The sequence below is a fragment of the Nicotiana tomentosiformis genome, chromosome 6 (genome assembly GCF_000390325.3).
Source record: "Nicotiana tomentosiformis chromosome 6, ASM39032v3, whole genome shotgun sequence".
Lineage (NCBI taxonomy): Eukaryota > Viridiplantae > Streptophyta > Magnoliopsida > Solanales > Solanaceae > Nicotiana > Nicotiana tomentosiformis.
The window spans coordinates 111,213,311-111,236,601 of NC_090817.1; the positions used below are offsets into that span (position 1 = coordinate 111,213,311).

The window sequence follows — 23,291 nt, forward strand, 5'->3', positions numbered from 1 at the left end:
TGGAAACTTTGGAGTATATAATATTGCTAGTTGCTACCCTACCGATATCTTTGCTTCGTCAGTCGTTTGCCAATTGCCATACCAAACCATTTGTAACGCAATTAAGGAGAAGACTTCTGATGTGAGGCCAGCTTTTCATCTATTTTCTGGTTCCTATGATGCTATTATTATTTTTATGGTTTTTGTTGATAGTACTGATATATTATCTCGTTTCGTGTTCTTGAGCCGAGGGTCTTTCGGAAACAACCTCACTACTCCCTCGGGCAGGGGTAAGGTCTGCGTACACACTATTCTCCAGACCTCACTTGTGAGATTTTACTGGGTGTTGTTATTGTTGTTGTTGCTTCTTCTATGAGGCCAGCTTGTATACATAGACCATTCTTACAAGAAAAAAATGATATACTAATTATATTACTGCAGTCAAGTATCATAATTATGGAATAAGAGTATCATTTTCTGTTCAGATGAATCTCATACAAATTATGGGCCGGTTTTACAGAAAATTAAATCATGTACACACTTCTACTTGCTTTATAAAGTTGGAAAGAATGTAAATCCTTTTATTATAAGCAGCTCATGGGACTCAGCAAGAAAACAGGAAATTTACACAGTTCACTTGATCAAATTACCGCACATATATAACCTGATCATCATCAAACACGCAATGCAAAATCAAGTAGAAAAAGGATATAATCCAAAGTAGGAGATATCTAAAGCAAAGAATTACGAACTTAAAATGGTCAACGACCCAAATATAAATCCTTTTCCTAATTCTTTTTCCTAAGAATTCTTGGATAGAAGCTAATTAGACAATTGAAACAAGAGGAAGAATACCATACCAAGGCTTACAATCTTGTGGTGCTTGTGCACTACAAAAAAACTCGAATTAGCTACAAACTCCATCGCTGATCAGTCGCTAAATCGCTCGTAGCTAATAAAATTTTTTTACTGCCCCCTTCCCTTCCCTGATCTCCCAATATAACAGAAAATAGGAGTGAATTAAAAAGATCAAGAGAAAGAATTGATACCCCTTGTATAAATTCCTTCAAAGTTAAAATGGAGGTCGGCCAGTTGCCCAATAGCCCTCAGGAGGTAACTGAATGGAGTTAAGAAGATTTGGTGGCATTCCATGAAGTATCGATCCGTCTGCTAATAATTGTTGTTGTTGTCCGTGTCCTCCGGTGGCTCCCGGAGAATCTCCCGGAGCCACTGGATGTGGATTTTGATCGTCTTCTTCTAACGGAAGCCTTTCGTAAGCAGCATTACTAAACGAAGCAGCCATAATAACAACCGGCCCTGACGCCATTAGCGCTCCAACCACACTACCACCCACCACTTGTCCTTGCCCGCCGGCTAAATATATAGTCAATCCAGAAGCTGCTGAAGGCGCTGGCGGTGGAAGAAATGATCCGGATAACGATAAGATCTCGAATCGCCCGTGTAGAGTTGCAATTTCACCTGGTGAAGCTGGTTGTTTTAGGTTTACATTAGTAACATTTCCTGTTCCACTCATAATGCAAACTCCTCTTTGCCTTCTCCTTGAAAAATTTGAAACGCTTTCCATTATATCACAACCGTCTGCAATTTCCATGAGATGTGTTCGGAGTGCATTGGCGCTGTCTCGGTTGATGATAATGGGTGGTTTTGGCCTATTCTTGGATCCAGTCGGCCTGCCTCTAGGCCTTCTTCCCATCTCTCCTTCTTCATCCATAGTCTTTGACTTCAATTTTACACTTATTTGTCGGATATAGAAATATGGAAATTAAGCCAAGAGTAATAGAGCGAAGAAGCTATGAAATTAACAGTAAGGAAAGCTATAATGATTGGAGCTAGAGAGATGTGTCTACTCTCAGTTATAAGAATAGGTTTCTGAGTTCACCTATTTATCACAGCTTTCTTGTTATAAAAGGAATAGGTAAATTTCTGTTCTTCACTTGAAGAATGATAACAAAGTTTGAGTTAGGGTGAGCTAACTAAGCTTGAGAAATGAGAAGAGACTTTATGAGATCTTCCATATATGGGTTGGGTTGTTTTTTTTTTTTTTTTTTGAATAATTATATTTTGCCTGCTCATGGGAGGTGAATGGAGAGGAGCCTAATCCCTTTCGTGTATATAAGAAAAATTAATCAATCAATATTTCTCCTCAGTCCTTCATTTGTTTTACTCGTATCAAAAGGACTGCCTATCTTAGAAGCTCATTAATTTTAAAAGTCACATTTTCTCACTATTAACACCTCTTTTGAAAAATTCAATGACAAGTTATTACAACTTAAAAGTACTTTGAATATCTTAGTATTTATATATATAAAACAATTATTAATTGAGTTTAAGTTACTGTAACATGAATCTTTTATACCATCCTGTTGTAGTAGATAATTTATTTTATTTTCAGTATTATAAATCTTGCATTTTAAAAAGACTTACCCATAGATATATAGTGTAAAAAAAAAAAAAATCATGCCGTGTATGTAACTAAAACTTATTAGTGTTATATGTCAAAAGTTATTTTTTAAAAAGATTCAATGTACCTTAAGCACGGTCATATAAAATGAAACATATAGTAGTAGTATTTTTTTATTTATGTACATAGTTGCATAAATCACTACACCTCGCAATCCCTATTTCAATTTCGTTGGCAATATGCATTTCTCAATATACTCCATAAACTTTATTTTAATTTCTGCTGACTAAAGGAAATTAAAAGAAAAAAAAAACCTTATTTTCCTCACATTATACTGGCAAGTGATTGGTTAAGGTTTTCCTTATCTTAGCATAGTACTGCAGTATGTTTAACTACTTGCATGGACTATAAAGTTCATATATGTTGCTACTTGACTAGCTTTCATTTGTAGGTTCTAGCTTTCTTTTTCTTCTTCCCAATAGAAAAAAATAGAAAAAAACGAGCAAGGCGTACTCCAAATGTAAATAAGTAATTAATAGATCTTTGCTTTAACTTAGTTGTTTTACATGGCCAGGTTAGATAACCGATACTACGAACAAGTTGTGAAGAAGTCATAGCTGGCAAAATTATATTAAATCGGACTTTATAGGATTTATCAACTTTACCTTCATAAGATAATGTATATACACTATTCTTCCCGAATCACTTGTGGAATTATACTTAGTTTTGTTATTGTTGTATCTGACGGATAGAAAACGTGCAAGTGTGGGTGAATCCTGAGTGTGAAGTGGAGAGGGTGATCCAAATTCATTTTTTTCACCATTATCTTCTGCAAACTCTTTAAGTCTTATGAAATTCTTTAATTTTCCTCAGTTTTAGCAACCGCGCGTGGGTCCAGAATGCTTCTGTAAACTTGAAAAGTGTCAAATCCCCCCTATCTCACGTTTTTTTTTTTTGGCATCTTCATCTTCTCCCGATCATTTCTTTTCTTTTGTGACATGCATCTTAATTAATTTCATTTACTTCAATTAATTATGGGTGGTTCAACTGAATAATTTTAGACTGCTAAGGAATCGGATTGATACAAACAAAACTAACATGAAATATGAGAATAAACATTGACCATGGAAAACACAAAAAAATTTAGGTTGTTTATTATATCTGATCTAGTGAGATGCGATGACTCTTGGTAAAGTACTAAATCCACAATTTGAATATAAGCTTGAGGTGGTTTTTGACTCAAATAATAGCTACTCCTAGTAATATACTATCCAATTCCAGTTTCCAAACACATTAATTAGAAATAGTCATGATTTCATTTGAAAAAAAAGTCCAAACCACATCCACATGGTTTGACCGCAAATTGCGAGAGCACAACTGCACGAGAGGGGGTCAGAGTCAGTGGGGCGTGAAAGAAAGAAGGCGATGTTAGCGCTGACACACACTACAACGTAACCCTGCCAAGATTCTCACTATAATTTGCACTTGCACTTGCACTTTTGTTGGATTGACCTAATCTGAGACAACTCTACTACAGTTAACCTTTTTGCACTTTCCCTATATAGCTTTGCACTCTGGTTTGCTTGGATTCTTTCTTTCTTCGTTTTCTGCCGGAGTACTCTTGCACATGCAAATTTGAGGTAATCAAGATGAAACATATCAAATGGTGTCAAAATTGAACTACTTCTTCCATCCTAATTCATATGAAGATATTTGACAGGAAATAAAGTTTAAGAAATAAATGATGATTTTAAAATTTATGGTCTAAAATAATCTATAGAAATATTTGTATGATTAAAAATCATCTTATTAAAGGTAAAAAGGAAAATTAAAAGTTAAATTATGATTAAATATAAAAAAGCGTCTTTTTTGGGGATTGACTAAAAAAAAATAGAATGTCACGTAAAATGAGATTACGAGACCGTTTGGACATAAGATTTTTTTCACTTTTTTTCGAAATCGGTGTTTGGCCATAAAATTTCCAATTTTCACTTGAAGATGAATTTTGGAATTTTTCGAAAACTTGAAAAACTTCAAAAAGCGATTTTTCAAAATTTTCACTTATATCACTCACAAATCTTCAAAAACAACCCAACATTATATCCACGTCCAAATACAACTCTAATTACTTGAAAAACTTTTTAACTTTTTTCTTTTTGGAATTTTACAATTCTTATGTCCAAACGCCCGCTACATATCTATTGGTTCGAACTTCGAATGCTAATTATGGGGATTATATATGCTAGCTGTACTTAATCAACCACATGTCGTTTACATTAGACTACATCCATGTGTCATCTGAGTACAATAATAAGTTACATTACTCTTAACTCTTAACTCTTAACTCTTTATATATATATATATATATATATATATATATATACCATATTTCTGTTAATTTTCTCCTAATTGTGGTGGGGTGTGTGTGTGGGGGGGGGGGGGGGGGGAACTGGTTAGACCAGTCAGTAAAACAAGAAAGAACAACAAAAGTATATATGCCAAAGTCCCATGTGAATGGCACCTAAATTATATTTCTGCTTTCACACTACACTCTTTTGATATGTGCGTAATCTTGGGTATATTTACTTTTTATTTTTAAAAATAACCGTGGTGTCACATGGTACCGGCTATGTTCACCAAAATTACAAATGAAAAGAAATTACTTTGAGTTTGTGCTTTCGCTAAAATTTAAACAATCACATAGTTCTTAATCTTTTTCATTAAACAGTGGGCCAAATCTTTGTTGCCAGGAAGACTTAGTTGCGAGTATCTGAGCTTAAGAATAAATTTTATGTTAATACAATGAAATTCAAGTCTTCGAAACTAAGCAAGCGACAAAAATGTACATGTAATCAGCACTTAACTAAATTATTGGTAGTATGTTGTTTAAGGCCCCAAGTTCAACCATATATTTGATACTTCCTCCGGTTCACAAGTGACTTCTTCATTATTTTCACACAGATTAAGAAATCCATCTTTTAACATTAATTAATAATGAAATTGACTATATTAATCTTTACTATCTATAATTATAAATATTTCTAACACATATTCTAACACTATTTACTCCAAAGCCAATATAAGTAAAAAAATAATGAATTCATTCTTAAAACAGCAAAGGGCCAAATATACCCCATCTACTTTCGAAAATAGTCTAAGAATACCTCTCGTTATACTATTGGGTTATCTATACCCCTGCAGTCATACTTTGGGTTCAAATATACCCCTCATTTAAACGGAGGGACACGTGTCATCATCCTGTTGGTCAATTTTAAATATCTATTAATTAATTAAAAAGACTCATTACCTATACCCGAAAAATAATTTTTTAAAGCAATTTATTTTTTATAAAAACTGGAAAAAAACTGAAATTATTTTTACTAAAAACTGAAAAAAAACGAAAATATTTTTTTTTCTGAGTTTTTACAAAAAAACTGCTTTAGAAAAAACTGAAAAATATTTTCTAAAATAATATTTTTGTAAAAACTGAAACAAAAAAAAGCTGAAAATGTATTTTCTAAAGTAATTTTTTTTGTAAAATCTGGAAAAAACTGAATTATTTTTTACTAAAAATTGAAAAAAAATGAAAATATTTTTTTTCTAGTTTTTACAAAAAAACTGCTTTAAAAAAAGCTGAAAAATATTTTCTAAAACAATATTTTTGTAAAAACTGAAAAAAAACTAAAAAGCAATTTTCTAAAGCAATGTTTTTTTTTGTAAAAACTGAAAAAACAATATTTGTTTCCCAGTTTTTAGTTAAAAATATTTCAGTTTTTTCCAGTTTTTAATTGCTTTTCAGATTTTTTTCCAGTTTTTACAAAAATATTATTTTATAAAAAATATTCAGTTTTTAAAGCAGTTTTGTGTAAAAACTGGAAAAAAAAATATTTTCGTTTTTTCAGTTTTTATTAAATTGTTTTTTTGTTTTTTTTCAGTTTTTACAAAAAAAAAATTATTTTTCGGGTATGGGTAATGAGTCTTTTTAATTAATTAGGAGATATTTAGAATTGATCAACAAGACGATGATACCTGTCTCTCCGTTTAAATGAGGGGTATATTTGAACCCAAAGTATGACTGCAGGAGTATAGATAACCCAATAGTATAACGAGAGATATTTTTAAACTATTTTCGAAAATAGAAAGTCATATTTGGCCCTTTGCCGTTCTTAAAATCTAAAAAAACCAGTTATTTTGAACCCAAAAAAAAGCCAAAAAAATTAATTATTATAGACCGAGAGAGTACTTAATTAAATTGTAAAACTGCTGTCAACGCTGCCCCTTTCAGACTCCGAAAAGATGCCACTTCCCTAGGCAATCGCTGGCTTTCTCTTTTGATTAATGGTTTGTTAATTTTCAGATAAATTTTGGCCTATTCCAATCAGACTTCTTGGCTGAGAAAGTCATTAATGCATATACAGTTATTTGATATATAAGGGTGGGTGATTTTTAGCATGTTTGGCCAAGATTATTCAAAGTCAAAAGTATTTTTAAATTTTTTTTTTCTCAAAATTGAAGGGTTTGACCAAATTTTTGTAAGAAAAAAAAAATGTTTTTGAGAAGAAAAAAGTAGTTTCTCCCCAAAAGTACTTTTTTGAAATTACTTTTGAGAAAAATACATTTAGAATTACTTTTAAAAAGTTTGGCCAAACATAAATTGCTGCTCATAAATACTTTTCAAAGTAATTAGTCAAACGCAAACTGCTTCTCACCAAAAATACTTTTTAGAAAAATACTTTAAAAAAAGAATACTTTTAAATACTTTTCAAAATAAGCTGGCTTTCGAAGCTTGGCCAAACAACCTATTAGTTAGAGGGAAAAGTTATATATACACGTGTATGATATAGAGACTATAATACTAGAATTGATGATAGCTAAACTATTTTATTAGCATATGTAATCTTTGCCGGACGTATGTTTAATTACATTAAAAATGAAATATGTGGTGTACAATATAAAAATTATGCATCGACCTTGTCCTCAAATCCCTCTTACACACTTGTTAAACACGAAAATAATATTACACACCAAAACTTTTAAAGATGTGTTTATTACATACCACTTCGGTGTTTGACCACATCTACTTAAAGATTGCTATTACACGCGCCAATCAACATCTAACACGTGTCATAAATCAAAAGAAAAAAAAAGAAAATCTAAAGAAAAAAAAACTCTATCCCCCCAACCCACTCTCCTCATCTTCCCAAAGAAAAAAATATAGAAAAGAAAAAACCATGCCCCCTCCTCATCTTCCAAACCCCATCATCTTCTCCACCACCACCATATTACCACCAACCCTTTTCACCATAAGTGTAACTACCTGACCAGTCGTTTTGCTTTCTAGATCCACATTTTCCTAATTAAGAATTTACGTATATGCTTATACTATTTTATGACTTGCGGAGATGGTCGGTTTGGGTTTCAAAGGGTTCAGATTGAAATCGGAACACTTAGTTCCTTAATAGTGGCCTAAGAAGGCCAAGTTTGAATTGAGTTAATATTTTGAGTAAACGACTTCGGAACCGAAATTGGACTAAGAAGTATGTCCAGATATTGATTTGAAAGTCCGTAGGTCATCGTGACTTAAATTGGCGAGAGTTGGAAACTTGAAGGTTAAGAAGTTTGACTGAGAGTTGACCTTATAGATATCGAGCTCAGATTTTTGGTTTTGGAGTTGGAGTAGGTCTGTTGTGTCATTTATGACTTGTGTATAAAATTTGAGGTCAATCAGAGTTGGTTTGATAGGTTTCGACAACAATTTTAGAAATTGGAAATTCATTAGTTTCAATAGTCTTGAATTGGGGTACGATTCACGTTTGGTTGTTGTTTGATGTGATTTGACGCTTCGACTAAGTTTGGAGTGTTATTTCAGACTTATTGGCATGTTTGGCCGAGGTCCCGGGGGCCTCGGGTGGTCGACGGAGCTTGGTTGCATTTTGGCAAAGTGCTGAAGGTTTCAGGTATCTGGTGCATTCGCACCTGCGGTGGGAATGACCGCAGAAGCGACATCGCAGGTGTGGCGCCTTGGTTGCAGGTGCGGAATGGAGGGTACTCAATGAGGTTCGCAAGAGCGAGGGTTTTTTCGCAGAAGTGGAAGTACTTCTGTGATGAGGGGTCCGCAGGTGCGGATCAAGCCACCTTGGCCTTGGTCGCATATGCGTGAGCTGATCCGCAGGTGCAAGCGAGGAGCCGCAGAATCGGGCTCGCAGGTGCGGAATGTGCCCACAGATGCGGCTGGTCGGGAGTCGAGTGATTTCTACAGATGCGGACGAGTGACCGCAACAGCAGTTCCGTAGAAGCAGAGATTTTGACCGCAGGTGCGGAAATCTCTGGACAGTGGAATGTAATTAATTCGGGACTTAGCCTATTTTTCCACATATTTTTACTTGATCTTGTGCGAATTTGAGAGCACTTTTGTGGGGAATTCTCATCAACATTACAAGGTAAGTAAATTTTATCTATTTTTAAGTTAAATACATGTATTACGGGTAGATTAAACATGGGAATTAGTGAAATTGTGGGATTTTTTGGAGAACCTAGGGTTCAAGTAAAATTGGGATTTGATCACGGATTTGGTTATGAAAATGAATTGAATTATATTTTGAGTTCGTGAGGTCATGGGTAACACTTATCTTCGAAAATTTTAAAAATCCGGGCACGTGGATTTGGGGTTGACTTTTATGAACTTTTCGGATGTGGTTGGGGAGTTAGTTTAATAGTTAAATTATGAACTTTTGAGAAAATATTTACTACATTAGTTTATATGACTTTTGATTAGTTTCGGAGTCATCGCCGTCGTTAGAGAAGTTCTAGTGAGATTGAAGAGCCGGATTAAGGACTTGGGATTGAGGTAAGTCTCTTGCCTAACCTTGTAAGAGGGAATTTATCCCCTTAGGTGTATTAATTATTATGTGCTACTTTTTGTGGAGAGTTACGTACGCACGAGGTAACTAGATTCCGTACGTAGTTATATTCATATTATGTCCGGGTAGACTTAGATTCACATCATGCCTTAATTGTGCTATTTGTATCTATCATGCATATTGACTTCCTCGATTATGACTGAGATTGAGGATTAGAATAAAGATACTGATTTAGCCTCTTACCTTGGAAAATAATTAGAAACTATTTGATGAACTATGGATCCGTGTCTTCTCGACTAGCATGTACTTCTGCGAGCGAGGTAAATTTCTCTACTCTTATGGGATTGGATTTTTCGCCTCGGTAGTGTATTAAATTATTCTTATGGGATCGGGTCGTTTGCCTCGACAATGTGTTTAATTACTCTTATGCGATCGGCCGTTCGCGTTGGCAGTATTGAGTACCACCATTCTTATGTGATCGGGTCGTTTGCCTCGGTAGTACTAAGTACCACTATTCCTATGGGATCAGGCCATTCGCCTCAGCCACGTCGTGCTTAATACTTGAGAGACTGGATTTGGTTTGGTAACAGTTGAGTTAGCGTCTTCAAGGCCAGTTGTGACATGTTTAGTGATTTGATATAGATTCATGTGGGGAATTACTGTAATTGCTTTTATTTGTTTCATTACTACTTTTGTACATTCTCCATGTCTACTTTATGTATTTTTATTACTATTTGACCACTAGTAAGTGTCAAATCGACCCCTCATCACTACTTCTTCGAGGTTAGACTAGATACTTATTGGGTATGCATTGCTTTACGTACTCACGCTACACTTCTACACTGAATGTGTAGGTACTGAGACATGTACTACCAATGTTCACACGTGCGTGTAGCTGCACTTTTATGGAGACTTAGTGGTGAGCTGCTTGCCTTGCTTCGATCTGCAGCACCGGAGTCTTCCTCTACCTTGTTTATTATTTCTGTCAATTACCCTTCAGATAGTAGTTGTATTAGTTTTGTATATTTTCTAGATTGCTCATGCACTTGTGGTACCAGGTTTTGGGGGCTTCCAGCATTTATGTACTATCGTATTTATCATTACTATGGGTTATGTACTTCTCACACTGGTATTTCTTTTGAGAAAAGAGTATGTACGGTTGCATGAGATCTTACTATTTTATTTATTTATTTTTTTAAAAAAGAAACTTCTGTTTAAAAGTTAAAAAGGGATTACTAAATTGGAGGTTCACTTCTGGGCTTGCTTAATAGCGGTGTTAGGTGCCATCGCGACCTATTACAGATTTTGAGTCGTGAGAGCTTGGTATCAAAGTTTTAGGTTCACATAGGTCTCACGAGTTTGAGAAGGCCTAGTAGAGTCTTGCGGATCGATGCGAAGATGTCCATACTTATCTTCGAGAGGCTACATGGTGTTAGGAAACCTCTCTTTCTTTATCTCCTATCGTGCAGTTGATATTGTGCTAAGTATCTTTCTATTGATCTCTCATAGATGGTGAGAACACGCGCGACAGATATACCAGGCAGTAAGGGGGCTGCTCCCTCGTGGATAGAGGCTGAGGCAGAGGCCGGGGAAGGGCTCCAGCTCCTGTCAGAGGACGAGGGCGTCTTAGAATTGCTCCATGTTGTACACCAGTGGATCCAGTGGATGATCCCGTTATTGAGGAGCAGGGTGGGGCTCCTGCAGCTGAGCTGGCCCTTGCAGATTTCATAACTACTCCGGGATTTCAGGAGGTTATGGGCCATATGTTGCAGGTTGGTTTATTTCCAATAGACCAAGCCACATCTCAAGTGGGAGGGGAAGCACAAACCCTTACCATTCAGGCTCCAGGGCACGATGCCGCCGTTTATTAGAACTCAGGGGCATTACCTACGGGCGAGCCCCAGCCAGTTGCAGCGGCTATGCTAGAGCCCGTACCAGTCACAACCGTTGATCAGCAGAAGCGGCTGGACAAGTGGACTAGGCTTCGTCCCCTAACTTTAAGGATGAGCGGTCAGAGGACCCACATGATTTCGTTGACCGGTGCAAGGATATGCTACGTAACATGAGGATATTGGAGTTCAACGGGGTGGAATTCACCACCTTTAAACATGAGGGCAAGGTCACAGATGCTGGAAGGCTTACCTCCTTAGCAGGCTAGCAGGTTCACCTCCCTTGACTTGGGATCCGTTTATACATCTGTTCTTGGAGAAGTACATACCACCTTCGTAGAGAGAGGAGCTTTGGGGTCAGTTTAAGTGACTCCGTCTGGGACATATGTCTGTGACCGACTATGAGGCGAGATTCACTGACTTATCTCGTCGTGCAGCGATTATACTCCCAACAGACGCAGAGAGGGTGCAGAGGTTCATTGCAGGTCTGCACCCTGAGATTCAGGTTTCTATGCCCCATGAGGTAGATATGGGGACTCCCTTTCATCAGGTTAGGTATATAGCTCGGAGGATCGAGCGTATCCACAACCACAGCGAAGAGTTTGCACCGAGGGACAAGCAGCCTCGACAGTTTGGTGGTTTCAGTTGAGACCCACCTGGGTGAAGAGGTCAGTTCATGAGGGGCCAGTCTAGCAGGCACATGCAGTCATCACCATCACCTGCTTGGAGTGCTCCAGCACAACCCTACTTCAGTGCTATTCCAAATATTACTTATTGTCCGCCAGCTATTTAGGGTTCCTCCAGTGGGTATTCGGGCCATCAGGGTTAAACTTCAAGTCAGTAGTCCACTGCTTCGAAGGGTTGTTTTGAGTGCGGGGAGTTTGGCCACGTGAAGAGGTTTTGTCCCAGACTTCGGGGCAAGGTCGAGTAGTAGGACCATCGGCCCATGATTACTGCACCAACTACCATACTGCCCGCCCGGCCTGAGGCGGAGGGCAGGTGGGTAGGGGTCGCCCTAGAGGTGGAGGCTAGTCAGGTGGCGCTCCGGCTAGAATCTATGCTTGCCCTGTCAGGCCAGAGGCAGTCACCTCTGATGCAGTTATCTCAGGTTCTATTTCTGTCTTGTCTTCCGTAGGGATACCTCAGTATTATTTGATCTAGGGTCAACTTATTCCTATGTTTCTTCCCTATTTACTCCTTACCTGGATGTATCTCGTGAGTCTTTGGGCATTCCTGTATATGTGTCCACACCAGTGGGTGATTCTATTGTTGTGGATCGGGTCTACTGGTCCTCTGTGGTGACTTTATGTGGTTATGAGACCAGAGCGAATCTTCTATTGCTCGATATGGTTGATTTTGAGGTTATCCTGGACATAGACTGGTTGTCTCCATACCATGCCATTCTTGATTGTCATGCCTAGACTGTTACCTTGGCGATGCATGAGTTGCCTAGATTAGAGTGGAAGGGTTTGTCTGTTGGTACTTCCAGTTGGGTTATTTTTTTTTGGAAGGCTCGACATATGGTTGAGAAGGGCTGTTTGGCCTATTTGGCCTTTGTTCGGGATACTACTGCAAAGACTCCCGTGTTAGATTTAGTGCCGATGGTATGAGAGTTTTCCAATGTGTTTCCTGCTGATCTACCAGGTATGTCGCCGGATCGGGATATCGATTTCGGCATTGATTTGGTGCCAGACACCCAGCCTATTTCTACATCGCCTTATTGCATGGCTCCAAAGGAGCTCATAGAGTTAAAGGAGCAAGTTCAAGAGTTTCTTGAGAAGGGGTTCATCAGACCTAGTGTGTCGCCTTGGGGTGCACCGATGTTATTTGTGAAGAAGAAGGATGGGAGTATGCGGATATGCATTGATTACCGCCAGTTGAACAAAGTCACCATCAAGAACAAGTGCCCATTGTCGAGCATTGATGACTTGTTTGACCAGTTACAGGCTTCCAGGGTGTTCTCTAAGATCGACTTGAGATCTGGGTATCATCAGCTAAAGATTCGTGCTTCAGATGTTCCGAAGACCGCTTTCCGAACCAGGTATGGGTACTATGAGTTTTTAATAATGTCCTTCGGCTTGACTAACGCCATGGAGGTATTTATGGATTTGATGAATCGGGTGTTCAGACCGTATCTTGACTCATTTGTCATTGTCTTCATTGATGACGTATTGGTCTACTTGCATAGTATGGGGGAGCACGAGCAACATTTAGGTTAGTACTTCAGACCTTACGTGTAACACCCCAAATTTTTACTAATATTTATATTTTCTATTGAGCATCTTTATAATGAGGAGATATTTTACTTCGCACTTCCTAAACGTGAAATTGATAATACATGAAAATTCCTTACTTTAGGTTGTGTTATTATTGACAAAGAAGTTCCATGGTGTTGCTATGTGTAACACTAAATATTATTTTGATGAATTATAATTAAATACATTATATAATTAAGGTTTTGGGCTACCACCCTTTTATATTTATCTAAAGATATTTAGTAGGTTGGGCAGCTACATCTTTCATATTTCTCCAAAGTTTAGATATTACTTTGGTTGACTTGCTTTTCCATAACCTCCTCTCATATTTCATTCTTTCAAGACAAAGAAAATCCCTACCCTCTCTCCTTCTTATCACCTGAAAAACTTCATAAAAACTATCATAAATTTCCACTAAACTAACCAGCAAAACACGTTCTTGGTGAAGCTCAAGTTGCTCCTCTCTTTTGTGGTAAGTTACTAAACCCGTTTTTATACTAGACAGTTATTAGTATTTTCTTCATATCTTTTTGTATAGAGCTCCATTTTAAGTGATATAAGACTTTCTAGAAATATATTTCATAGATCTATAACTGTTATTCAGGAACCAAAATTTAGTTTTGCCTGTATTTATCCGAAAATAGATCATAAAGTAAAGGGCAGGTGCTGCCCAGATTTTCAGTCTTAAAAATACTCCCTGTACTACTGTTAGTAATTTTAGCATAACTTTTTGTACGGAACTGATATTGGGGTGATTTAAGATGTTATGAAATGCTAAGATATATTTCTACAACTGTACTGAAGACCATACTGTCTAGTTTGTCCTTTTTCATCTTCTAAACTGAGTCACAACACAATACAGTGATACTGTCCAGAATTTCTGTTTAAAATATTTTGGGTAATTTTCATCAATATCATGTTTAGTTTGACATGTTAAATCACTGAACTTATATAGATATTTGATTATGTATTTAAGGTATATATACCCTCGTAAAATCTAAGGAAAGTGTTTGAGGAAGTGGAGGAATTTGATTTGTCTATGGCGTAGACGATTCGATTGTCCTCAAGTTGTGGTTGAACTGTTTTGTGGTAAAACACCAAGGTTTATGTATAAACTTTGTAATATTTTTACTTGCTGGAATGGTTTGAAATAAATTTAGATTTTATTTATTTTTTCTTTAATTTATATCGTTGTATTTGTGTTATATCAAGTATTATAAGATATTTGCTAAATCGCCCACTCGTACGGATTTGCTTGATCATTTTGCATTCTTGTTGGGACTTTGTCCTTCTTGTGGAAGTGACTTTGTCACTCATCTTGGCATGCCTCTTGATTTGGATCTTTTGCCATCTTGACTTTGGATTTGTAGCTCGCCTTAAATTATGGAACTTGTCTGTGTTAAGTACGAACTAGGAAGCCACTTTTAATATGGTTCTTGATTCTCTTGACTATTGGATTTTGACCCTACTTGATTTGGGGCTTCGGTCCATCTTGATATCTGATTATGCTTAGTGTGATGGCATGACGCACATATTGGGCAAAAAATTGATATTTGTCAAATTCTCTTGAATTGATAACATACGCTTTCTCGACTCTTGAACATTGTTATTGATATTTGAAAACACTTCAAGGTTTGATATTTGATACTTTTGATATATTTGTTCACTTATTTTAAATTATGTTAAATTTGAGCTACCTATGACTGAAAAGGGGAATTGGAGAATTTAATGACTCCAAGCTCAAAGTTTATATGCCACTAAGCTTTATGCTTTGCGATAGTTGTTTTCTATCGTAGGTAATGTACGAGATGAAATTTGAAGACGACCTTATGGAGTAGTCTTTTTGGGAGCACTTATGGAGATCACATTTGCATATGTACCTTGGTTTTGTATAGTTTTGAGACATGTACATGATATATATATGTCACACTTATGTATGTTATTTGGAGGCTTGTTGGATCTTAAGACCAAAATCTTGTAACTTGAATTTAGTAACTTGTTTTGCTGTTTTAGGGTGTGTTAATAACTCAAGTCTTGTAATATGCTGAATTTACACTTTGTCTTGTAAATATGTACAAAGGAGAAAACTAGTTTTCTTTTTTATACCCGATAGTTTGAAATTTATGTACAATACAAACTGGCAGTGATGTTGAATGAAAGTATAATTTTGTTAGTAAGTTTCTTAACATGTTGATTATTCAAGAAGAGTTATATCACCTTATGTTGATATTTTGACACTGTATTTCATTTTAAAAAGAAAATTATGAAGTGTGTTTTAAAAAAAATAAAAATATTGCACTTTGAACCTTATCGCGTGGGCCTATTTTCACTACTAAATTATTCTGAATTTTTTTTACTAATATCTTCTTAACGTTTTAAGTAGTAAATTAGATTTGTTTCGTAAGTAGCACCCTCCCAAAGGGGTTGCCACATTACGGGAACAAAAACTATATGCTAAGTTCACCAAGTGCGAGTTCTGATTATATTTTGTGACTTTCTTGGATCATGTTGTATCAGGTGAGGGTATTAAGGTGGATCCTAGGAAAATCGAGGCAGTCCAGAGTTGGCCTCGTCTTACGATAGCGACCGAGATCTGAAACTTTTTGGTGTTAGCAGGTTCTTATCATCGGTTCGTGGATGGCTTCTCGTCTATTGCAGCATCTTTGACTAGATTGACCCAGAAGGGTGCTCCGTTCAGATGGTCTGATGATTGCAAGGCGGGCTTTCGGAAGTTCAAGACCGCTTTGACTACAACATTAGTGTTAGTGTTGCCCTTCGGTTCAGGGATGTATACTGTGTATTATGACGCTTCACACTCTAGCTTGGGTTATGTATTAACTCAGGAGGGGCGAGTTATTGCATATGCTTCACATCAGCTGAAGCCCCATGAGAAGAATTACCCCGTACATGATTTGAAGTTGGCCGCTATAGTTTATGCTCTCAAGATTTGGAGGCATTATCTTTATGGGGTGTCCTGTGAGGTTTACATTGATCATCGCAGTTTACAATATTTGTTTAAGCGAAAGGATCTTAATTTTAGGCAGCAGGTAATTTGAGTTACCGAAGGACTATGATATTACTATTCGGGCAAGGCGAATGTGGTTGCGGATGCCTTGAGCAGAAAGGTCGAGAGTATGGGTAGTTCGGAATTCATTTTGGCAGAGGAGAGGCCATTGGCTTTGGACATTCAGTCCTTAGCTAACAAACTTGTGAGGTTGGATATTTCAGAGCCCAGTCAAGTTCTTTCACGTGTTGGGGCTCAATCGTCATTACTTGAGAGGATCAAGGATCGTTAGTACGATGATTTGTACTTGTTAGTTCTTATAGAGACAATACTATAAGGTGGTGCCAAGAAGGTTACTATCAGTGAGGATGGTGTTCTACAACTCCAGGGTCGCCCATATATTCCTAATGTTGATGGCTTGAGGGAGGAGATTCTAGAGAAGATGTATCACGGCCTGAGGCAGCATTATTGGCGGCAATATATGAATAAGGCCATAGTTGAGTATGTAGCAAGATATCTAAATTGCTAGCAAGTTAATTATGAGCACCAAAGGCCAGGTGGCCTACTCCAGCAGATGGTTATATCGAAGTGGAAGTGGGAGCGCATCACTATGGACTTCGTAGTTGGGTTGCTGCGGACCTTGAGGAAGTTTGATGTTGTTTGGGTCATTGTCAATAGGCTGATCAAATCGGCACACTTTATTCTGGTTGTGACTACTTACTCTTCAGAGAGGTTGGCCCAGATTTCCATTCAGGAGATTGTCCGGTTGCATGGTGTGCCTCTTTCCATCATTTCAAATAGAGGCCTCCAGTTCACTTCGCATTTTAGGAGAGCAGTACAGAGCAATTTGGGTACCCGAGTAGAGCTCAACACGACCTTTTATCTGTAGACCGATGGGCAGTTGGAGCGGACAGTTCAGATTCTAGAGGATATGATCAGAGCATGTGTTATTGACTTCAAAGGGTAGTGGGACAGATTCTTGCCCTTGGCCAAGTTTGCTTATAATAACGGTTATCATTATAACATCGAGATGGCTCCATTTAAGGCTTTATATGATCGGCAATTTCGTTCGCCCATGGGATGGTTTGAGCCCGACGAAGCTAGGTTATATGGCACAAATTTAGTGAAGGATGTCTTGGAGAAGGTAAAGTTGATTCAGTAGCAACTTCGCATAGCACAGTCCAGACAGAAGAGTTACACGGATTAGAAAGCGCTTATCATTTATAGTGGGCGAGAACGTTCTCTTGAAAGTCTCGCCGATGAAGGGTATCATGAGGTTCGGGAAGAAGGAAAAACTGAGTCCGAGGTTTATTGGCCCATTTGAGGTGTTGAGGTGAGTTGGAGATGTTTCTTATGAGCTTGCTGTGCCTCCTAGTCTATCGGGAGTTCATCCGGTCTTCCATATGTCTATACTCCGGAAGTACCATGCCGACAGGTCGCATGCGTTAGATTACAACATGGTTCAGCTAAATGAGAGTTTGGGTTATGAGGAGGAGCTCGTTACCATTGTTGACATGTATGTTCGCCAGTTGAAGTCCAAGAAGATTTATCCGATAAAGGTCTAGTGGAGGGGTCAACCAGTCGAGGAGGCGACTTGGGAGAACCGAGGAGGACATATGGAGTAGATATCCACACTTATTCAACACTTCAGGTACGATTCTAGACCCGTTCGAGGATGAACGTTTATTTAAGAGGTGGAGAATGTAATGACCCGAACGGTAATTTTGCTTTCTAGATCTTCATTCCCCTAATTAAGACTTTCTGTATGTTCTTATACTATTTTATGACTTGCGGGGATGGTCGGTTTGGGTTTGGAAGGGTTCAGGTTGAAATCGAAATACTTAGTTTCTTAATAATGACCTAAGAATTCCAAGTTTGACTTGAGTCAATATTTTGAGTAAACAACCTCGGAATCGTAATCTGATGGTTACAATAGGTTTGTATGATAATTTTGGACTAAGGAGTGTGTCCGGATATTGATTAGGAAGTCTGTAGGTCATCGTGGCTTGAATTGGCGAAAGTTGGAAACTTGAAGATTTGGAAGGTTAAGAAGTTTGACCGAGAGTTGTCCTTATTGATACCGGGCTCAGATTTTTGGTTCCGTAGTGGGAGTAGGTCTGTTGTTTCACTTATTACTTGTGTGCAAATTTTGAGGTCAATTGAGTGTTGGTTTGATAGGATTCAACATCGATTTTAGAAGTTGAAAATTTATTAGTTTCAATAGTCACGAATTGGGGTGTGATTCGCAATTTGTTATTGTTTAATATGATTTTAGGCTTCGACTAAGTTCAGAGTGTGATATAGGACTTGTTGACATATTTGGTTGAGGTCCCGGGGCCTCGGGTGGGATTCGGGTGGTCGACAGAGCGTGGTTGCACTTTGGCAAAGTGCTGAAGATTTCAGGTATCTGGTGCATTCGCACTTGCTGTGGGAATGGCTGTAGATGCGACACTATAGGTGCGATGCCTTGGTCGCCAATGCGGAATGGAGGGGACTCAGTGAGGTCCGCAAGAGCCAGGGTTTTCCGTAGAAGCGAAAGCACTTTTGCGATAAAGGGTCTGCAGGTGGGTATTGAGGTAGCTTGGCCTTGGTCACAGATGCACGAGCAAATTCGTAGGTGCAGGTGAAGAGCCGCAAAAGTGGGCTCACAGGTGAGGAATGTGGCTGCAGACGCGGCTGGTCGGGAGTCAAGTGATTTCTGCAGATGCGGACGAGTGACCGCAGAAGTAGAGATTTTGACCGCAGGTGCAGAAATAGCTCGGAGTGGAGTGCATTTAATTTGGGACTTAGCCTATTTTTCCACACATGTTTACTTGGTCTTGGGCGAATTTGAGAGCACTTTTATGTGGGATTCTAATCAACATCACAAGGTATGTAAATTCAACCTATTTTAAAGTTAAATATATGGATTATGGGTAGATTAAACATGAGAATTAGTGAAATTGTGGGATTTTGGGGAGAACTTAGGGTTTAAGTAAAATTGGGATTTGATCACGGATTTGGTTATGAAAATTCAAATGAATTATATATTTGAGTTTGTGAAGTCATGGGTAACACTTATCTTCGAAAATATTCTGAATCCAGGCACGTGGGCCCGAAGGTGACTTTTATGGACTTTCCGAATTTGGTTGGAGAGTTACTTTAATAGTTATACTATGAACTTTTGAGAAAATATTTATTAGTTTATACGACTTTTGATTAGTTTCAGAGTCCTCGACGTCGTTTGAGGAGTTCTTGTGAGATTGAAGAGCCGGATTGAGGACTTGAGATCGAGTTAAGTCTCTTGCCTAACCTTGTAAGAGGGAATTTATCCCCTTAGGTGTATTAATTATTGTGTGCTACTTGTTGTGGGGAGCTACATACGCACGAGGTGACGAGAGTCCGTATGTAGCTATATTCATATTATGTCCGGGTAGACTTAGATTCACATCATGCTTTAATTGTGCTATTTGTATCTATCATGCGTATTGACTTCCTCGATTATGACTGAGATTGAGAATTAAAATAAAGATACTGAATTAGCCTCTTACCTTGGAAAACATTTTTGGAAATATTTGATGAACTATGGATCCGTGTCTTCTCAACTCGCATGTACTTCCGTGAGCGAGGTAACTTCTCTACTCTTATGGGATCGGGTCGTTCGCCTCGGTAGTATATTAAATTACTCTTATGGGATCAGGCATTCGCCTCGGTAGCATATTTAATTACTCTTATGGGATCAGGTCGTTTGCCTCGGCAGTATGGTAACACTATTCATATGGGATCGGGTCGTTCGCCTCGGGAGTACTGAGTACCACTATTCCCCTGGGATCGGGCCGTTCGCCTCGACCAGGTCGTGCTTAATACTTGAGACTGGATTTGGTTTGGTAACAGTTGAGTTAGCGCCTTCAAGGCCGGTTATGACATGTTTAATGATTTGATATAGACTCATGTGGGGAATTACTGTAATTGCTTTTATTTGTTTCATTGCTACTTGTTGTACATTCTCTTTGTCTACTTTATGTATTTCTATTACTATTTAACCACTAGTAAGTGCCAAGTCGACCCCTCGTGACTACTTCTTCTAGGTTAGACTAGATACTTATTGGGTACGCGTTGTTTTACCATGCTACACTTCTGCACTGAATGTGCATGTACTAAGACAGGCACTACCAGTGGTCACATGGGCACGTAACTGCACTTCTACGGAGACTTAGTGGTAAGCTGCTTGCCTTGCTTCGATCTGCAGTACCGGAGTCTCCCTGTACCCTGTTTATTATTTCTGTCTATTACCCTTCAGACATTAGTTGTATTAGTTTTGTATATTCTCTAGATTGCTCATACTTTTGTGGCACTGAATTTATGTACTGTCGTATTTATCATTTTTATTACTATGGGTTATGTACTTCTCACGCTGGTATTTCTTTTGAGAAAAGAGTATGTACAGTTGCATGAGATCTTACTATTTCGTTCTTTTAGGGGAAAAAAGGAAACTTCTATTTTAATAGTTAAAAATGGATATCTAAATTGGAGGTTCATTTGTGGGCTTGCCTAACGGTGGTGTTAGGCGCTATCACGACCTATTACCGGTTGTGGGTCGTGATAATAAGCACCTTCTTCCCCAACTATAGATTCAATACTTTGTCAATTTTTAACAAGTTTCAACAACATCCATCACAAATCTCTATATCAAATTTTCGATTCAAGCTCAAACCCAAAGCTTCAAACTTGTTAGTGTTATTATAATTTTATCAAAATTAATCACCAAATTTTCAGTATATTTTAAGCAAATTTTAACTCGACAATAATCACGAATTCAGACTAATTTTTTAGGTCATGGAATACCAAAATTAATAAGACCCGATTAAATTTTTATGCATTTTCAAAAGGTCAATAATGATGATTTTTACAAGACTAAATAGCTCCTCTGTTCTTCTTCTTCTTCTTCTTCTTCTTTTTCCTCTTAGTCATGGGGTTGGGGAGATGAAAAAGGAGGGGTAAACAAAACTAGGGTGGGGGTTGGGGTTAGGGAAGAAGACGGGGAGGGGGGGGGGCATTGGGCTTTGGGGTTGGGAAAGAAGATATAGGTTATGTATTTTTCTTTAATTTGAAAAGGAAATAGTTGAAGGGGGAGGGGGGAGGGGGGATAATATTTTAGCTTTCACGCACATCTTTAATGTGTAATACACGCGTGTGACACATGGCAATAAAGGTGTATGATAGACACACTTTTAAAATTTTTGATGCGTAATATTATTTTCGTATTTAACATGCGTGCAAGAGGGATTTGGGGACAAGTCCGATGGATAAAGAATGTATTTTGCCTAAATAAAAATAGAAAGAAAAAACTCACGTTTGAAGTGTATTTGGGTTGGGGATGCTCCGTCTTCCCTCTAGAACCCAAAACTTTGCCAAAAATGCTATCTCTTTCTCTGTCCTCGAATATTTTTATAGAAAATAGGCTGCATAGGGTGGCTACGTAGCCTATGCAGATTGGCTGCGAATGCTTGTGTAGCCTACACAGCTTAAGCCTTCCCCTTCATTTCCATTCTGTTTTTGCCTACGCAGCCTGCATAGACTTTACAAGAAGGTTGCGTAAATTTGCTGGGATTCCTTTCTCTCTCTTACTCAACTATTTCAAGTTATGCCTTTGTTCATGCAATTTGGTGACTTTTAACCCTCATGACATTCATGTCCAAGTATTGCAATGATCTCGACACCCTCATGTTAGCCCACACGTACTTCAAGGTTTCGTTAATTATTCTCTTATGCTCGAATTAGGTTAAATCTTGTTAGAATTTTTTTTAGGGATTTTTAATAACACAGTTGATTTATAATTTCACTAGAATTTTCGCTTTATAACAAATCTAATTCTTATAATAACTAATAAGATCGAAGTGACTTAGGTGATTCGTTACACCCGATTTAAAATACATTACTAAAAATACTTAGCCTGCGCTATTGCAATGTGAAATTTTTTATTGGAGAAATGATATAAACCTTAAGAATTCCTAAGTTTTGTCATTAAGGAGAAACCCAAGCCTAAGCTAGCTACTAACACGGTTTCTCCCCTTAAACATCTGCCAATGGATATTATAATACAAAATCTGCTTACCTTCTTTATCTCAAGAAGGGCTAGGACATCGACAAAAATAACCACAACTCTTGGATATTGAAATTTCACCCTAAACAAAATTCTATATTTCCTCTAATTCGTTTGTTATAATAAACTATCCATAGTGTTCTTGAATTTGATTTCTCAGAAGGTCATTCAATTAATAAAAACGGTGCAAGAAAATTTATTTTTCTTTGTTTTCTAACGGAAAAATTATTTTTTTTTGGTCATTTTACATGCAAAGTCATTCCACACATTCAAACATATTCACCCTCAACAAAACAAAAAAAGTGACTTTCTTACCCGATTTCCTGGAAAATCTACTCAACCAGATAAATTATATGATTTAATGAATAAACTTGATGACATAGAATTCGTTAAAACATAATCATTCTAAAAGGCCAACAAGGGGAAGAGAAGATAAAGGAAGAAGTATATATAGAGAAGAATACTTAAGAAATCTTTTTTTCCCCCCCGAAATTCCAACAGGTCGACTTTAAAACAAGAGCTGATGAACTGCTAAATAAAGAATACTAATTCCTTTGGTAATTAATGGAAACTCACAGGTAATTATTGAATAAATTACGACAAAGTAGCTTACTATACTCTAATATTATAGATGATTGCAAGTTACCAATAAATATATTTGATATCCAAAGATCTGCCGTGTTGTATGCAGGGAAGCTAACCTGCAGCTGACAGATGCTTTGAAAAAGATTAGATGTACTTAGAGACTACTTGTAGAAGGCAGTGAAGACTTATGTTGGAGACATCATATACTATCACAC

At 37.6% G+C, this 23,291-nt stretch overlaps 1 protein-coding gene and 1 long non-coding RNA gene across 2 annotated transcripts; one reads left to right on the forward strand and one right to left on the reverse strand.

Moving 5' to 3' along the window:
* Positions 1–762: 762 nt before the first annotated feature.
* On the reverse strand, positions 763–2,080 carry LOC104090961 (AT-hook motif nuclear-localized protein 22-like). The gene has a single exon (XM_009596182.4). It carries the CDS (start codon positions 1,709–1,711, stop codon positions 1,052–1,054), a length of 660 nt encoding a protein of 219 aa, XP_009594477.1. The 5' UTR covers positions 1,712–2,080; the 3' UTR covers positions 763–1,051.
* Positions 2,081–13,712: 11,632 nt separating this feature from the next.
* Positions 13,713–15,582, forward strand: LOC138894994 (uncharacterized). Its single transcript, XR_011409180.1, has 2 exons — positions 13,713–13,877; positions 15,202–15,582. It is a non-coding gene; the product is annotated as an uncharacterized lncRNA (long non-coding RNA).
* Positions 15,583–23,291: the final 7,709 nt, after the last annotated feature.

Excerpts from the sequence above, each read along its gene's own strand:
- LOC104090961 (XM_009596182.4), bottom strand. The coding sequence starts at position 1,711 with ATGGATGAAGAAGGAGAGATGGGAAGAAGGCCTAGAGGCAGGCCGACT.